Source organism: Poromitra crassiceps (genome assembly GCF_964638095.1).
Source record: "Poromitra crassiceps genome assembly, chromosome: 5".
NCBI classification, from domain to species: Eukaryota; Metazoa; Chordata; class Actinopteri; order Beryciformes; family Melamphaidae; genus Poromitra; species Poromitra crassiceps.
Genome location: NC_139642.1, coordinates 34,481,289 through 34,485,956, shown reverse-complemented (window position 1 = coordinate 34,485,956; position 4,668 = coordinate 34,481,289). Strand labels below are relative to the sequence as shown.

Sequence of the window (4,668 nt, the reverse complement as noted above, 5' to 3'; positions counted from 1 at the left end):
ATGCAGCAGCTTTCAGCAGATATATTTCCTGCACCCAGCTGCTGCCTAGAATAACATTTGTGCTTCTTCTCCCACTTTTTTTCTTCAATGAAATGCTATAAAGCCTGACTCACAGGGCTTAGCTGTGACATGCGTAGTTGCGTACGTGAACTTTCGCTGTGTTTTGGGTATAAACCGTGTGGTGACAGCATGAAAGGTGTTCAATTAGACAGGTCTTAACTTTTGGGGGGGATTCCCCCCCCTTCATGCGGTCGGCAGCCGTGCCGTGCCCTTCGAGTGCAAACCAAACACTGCAGGGGTGGGAAGGGCAACAGGTCACATGGCTTCTTCTTCTTCTTCTTCATCTTCATCTGTCCCAACTCATTGCTTTAATGAGAAGGTTTCACCTCCGGGACATGACAGATCCCGGCGGTTTAACGGCAGTTCACCGCGTGCAGTATGGCGGATGGAGGCGTTGAGCGGATGGAGGCGTCGGGCGCCTGTCGTGGAGTTTTGTTGCGGCAGTATTTTCCCATGCCCCACCTGACTGACAGGCTCCTCTGATTGAAGCCGTGCACCCAACCAAACGCATTACGTTGTTGGCCCTAAGTGTGAACTAAGTATTTAACCTGAAAAGTGAGCCGCGCACATTTTCCTGTGGCATCTGAAATCAGCCTGAAGCACAAACTTTTTTTTATTTTTATAACTGATCGCTTGTCTAGATGCGGCAAAGTCTGATGATATCGGTTGCGGGGAAATGGTGGGGAGATGACAGGTAGTTGTCAAACATTATCCTTAAAGTGAAATCGTGCACCCATTTTGACTTGAATGAGTGTGTGTGTGTGTGTGTGTGTGTGTGTGTGTGTGTGTGTGTGTGTGTGTGTGTGTGTGGTTGCATGTGTGTTGACATGGGTGTAATCAACCTCGTCAAGCCGACCTAAGACTTAATGGGAGGTTGTATTGTCTGTAGTGGATTAGGATGGAAACCCTTTCGCTCACTCGGCTTTCTTCTGTGAGCGCGCAGGCCAAACGGGTACCACAGCAGCACCCAGGGGCCCTCAGGGTGTGCACACTCCTATTTTTCTCTTTCTTTTTTTCCCCCATTTTTCATCACGCTGTCAGGTGAGATTACACCAGCGTTGATCTTTATCTCTCTCACCTCTTCCAGCAAACGCCACTAAAAGCCCTGCCCTGGGTCCCGCTGAGAGATGGGACTCCAAATGAAATATTGTAACCTCCCATTACGCTCTTCACCACCGTTCCCCTCAGCAACGTAATGATCTCCACCGGGTCAGGATTTAGTGCTGCAGCTCTGACAGAGAAGGGGAATAAACTCCACGGCCGTCCGTGTGTTACCACTTCAGATAAAGTGGTCAAAACGAGCTGCGGCAGCATACAAAGCTGAGAGATATTGGGAAGAACCACAATCACAATAGAGTGTGATGGTGCACGATGCGAGATGAGGATCATAATGACATGTTTGAGTGGGACACCGATGGTACAGTATATAGCCTACACACAAACAATTTGTCACGGAGTTGAACCTCCTCAGGCAGCATTAGCCTGGCACCACTGTCTTTTAGCGGCCTCCGCTGGCAACAGGGGGTTATAACAGCTGCTAGTTTAAAGAATGAAGAAGTCAACTTTCACTGGTAGGGGACCGTGGGGCCAGTGGCCTCTCTTTGGCCCAGGGCCTGTAAGCCTGCCAGCTTCTATATCAAGCACTAACAGCCATTGATGTTGGGGAATATACTGTGTCTCACACCCCCGCAGCTACAAATAAGTGGTGGGCACAGTGTTCTGATATGCAGGGCGGGTTACTCTATCCATCTGAATAGAGGGGTGCCAAAGCCCAGTCATAGTGCCCTCTAGCACACACCAAATCCATATCAGAGGGATGAGGGAATTGCTTCCTCTATTTTTATCCACCCATCGCTGTCATCATCAAATTGCAGCGGCTATTATTTCAGAGTTTAGAGCAATTATCTTAATGGTTACTTGAGCGTGCAGTGCGCTCGTCTCCTGGTTGTTTGGATTTACTGGGTATTACAATTAAGAATCAATCATGGGGCTTTTCTTTCGACAAGGAGAAATGCGCCGTGACAACTGTTTTCTTTTGTCATGCTAATTTGGTTGGGTACTTTTCAGCAATTACAACACAGCTAAAGGCTTCTTGTCATGATTGACTGCAAATACATTGACAGTATATGCCTATATATATCTATCTATTTACTGTATCTATCTACCTACCTATCTATCTATCTACTGTATCTATCAATCTATCTATCTATACATCTATCTATCCATCTATCTATCTATATATCTATTGTATCTACATATCTATCTATCTATCTACTGTATCTATCGATCTATCTATATATCTATCTATCTATCCCTATATAGAGTTAATGATTATGCTTCTATTCATCTTTCTGAAAGGAAGAATTAAACAAAGTGAGATCTTTATGCAAATTCTGTTACAAAAAGTGGTTCATGTTCAAACCAAACCAACAGAAGGAAACAAACTTTAAAATGAACGTAGCCTTTTTTTTTTTTTTTACGTTTGCATACTTTCCTTAATCACTACCAATCAATGTACATCAGTATGCATAGGCTATATCAATATCTAACTGTTTTGTAGGGTGCCACACCTCACCACAATGTACATGCCACAGGTCTCTTGTGCATGACTTTGACTTGTTCTTGGTAGCCTACATGTCCTCTCCATATCCCATTGCCTATTATAATCAATGAACCCTGGGAGTGGTATTGTGCACATCACCCATGCTTCAGCAAATGTGCAGCAGCAGCAGCAGCAGCAGCAGCAGCAGCAAAACTCATTAGGGGAGCTAAGGTCTGTGGGTTTAGCAGGACGCCCATATTAATCCCAGTGAATGAGGGCAAATGGACTGCTGTAGTGGTAGCTCTGGTACCCACTGAGTTTGAAAAGGAAGTTTTCCTCTGCATGGTATTTGCCTTCTCCTGTATCTTCACTGACCTTTGTGTGTGATAATGCTGATTTGACAAGTCAAAGTCATTTGTCATCTTGCACCCACCAAAAGCCCTGGAGCATCACTCTGAGGATGTACCGCGTGTCTTTCATTTTCAACACAAAACACACATCTCTTGTGTGATTTATGATGCGGTGCATCTGATAAGGCCGGTTAAGCGGCTGGAGTCATTTTACTAATGGTCCAACTTTATTATTTTTTGTGGAAACAGACAATATTGTATGACGACGACGGATTGACTTTGAAGTGTACAAACAAATCATCTCACCCCACAAAAAAGTTGCAAATTTATGTGACCAAGCTGCTACATCAAGCAAGCGATATGGCAACTTGCAATGAGATTGGCATAATTATAGGCTATTATCATTACCATTGAAAGCGTGCATGGCGCTGGGCGGTTTAGGCTAGGCTATGTGATGAATGATGATTAAAAGCAATGCATAAATACAACTTAATTACTGTAGTAGCCTACTGTAATCTGTCATTATATTTTACATTTCATAACGGGTATCCTTTCCAAATAGCCATAGCCTACATTTCCTTCGTAAATGGAGTGGCCAAGAGTGAACTATTTTGTCAAATAGGCTACAACATGCGTAAAAACAGGAAAAATATAATTTATTTCATGCGTAAATAATTTATTTCATGCGTAAACAGGACCCTGCAGTTCTCCAAAAACAAATCAACAGTACGGGATTGACTCATCATTTCTATCTAACAAGTGGAAAAAACATGCAGGTTGTAAAGTTTTCTTACCCGAACACGAGTGAAGAGGCTTCGGCCGAACGATGAGCGACGGGCACACAGAGTAGAGGGAGAGTTTCTCAAAGTAATCACAAGTCTCCTTGGAGAGGATCTCGTCAATCATGAAAGTCTTGTAGCGCCGCCTGGCTGCTTTCAGCTGCCCGGGGGAGGAGAGCCTCAACTCGGCTTGACAGTGCATGATCTCTCGCTCTGCGCCGCGCGTTTCGCCGCAACAGTCTGCTAGTAAACTGGTTCAAACTTGAGGAGGAGGAGGCGGCTGTTGGGAGTTCATGCGTATAAATGATTCATTGTCCTTTAATAAAAGAAATGCCCAAAAGATAAATTTGCTTTTCCTGAAGTGTCGTGGTGAAGAGCGGCAGCCTTCAAGTTCAGCTGCGCAGAGTGGCACAGTGATGAACTGAGTCTGACTACAATGTGCTCACACCCACTGCTATATAAACCATCCCAGAGTTACACATCTTCACTGCTCTCAAGCCATCCATGCTGCTGGGCTGTCAGTCAATCTCTCTCTCTCGCATGCGCACGCGCGCGCACACACACACACACACACACACACACACACACACACACACACACACACACACACACACACACACACACAGACACAGACACAGACACGCACGCACGCACGCACGCACGCACGCACGCACACACACACACACACACACACACACACACACACACACACACACACACACACACACACACACACACACACACACACACACACACACACACACACACACACACACCACCACCACGACCACCACCACCTCCAGCTCCACCAAATTTATTTTTCTTTCTTTCTTTCTTTCTTTCTTTCTTTCTTTCTTTCTTTCTTTCTTTCTTTCTTTCTTTCTTTCTTTCTTTCTTTCGCCATTTATGATTCTCGGCTCGCTGATTAGGACTACAA

The 4,668-nt window shown here is 45.0% G+C and overlaps 1 protein-coding gene across 1 annotated transcript in view; it reads right to left on the bottom strand.

The window, feature by feature from the left end:
* barx2 (BARX homeobox 2) overlaps window positions 1-4,141 on the bottom strand; it is an 11,631-nt gene extending 7,490 nt beyond the window's left edge. The window contains exon 1 of the mRNA XM_083636963.1: window positions 3,747-4,141. Within this exon, the coding sequence (XP_083493089.1) occupies window positions 3,747-3,933 (187 nt within the window). The 5' untranslated portion in view covers window positions 3,934-4,141. The remainder of the gene's footprint in view (window positions 1-3,746) is intronic.
* Window positions 4,142-4,668: the final 527 nt, after the last annotated feature.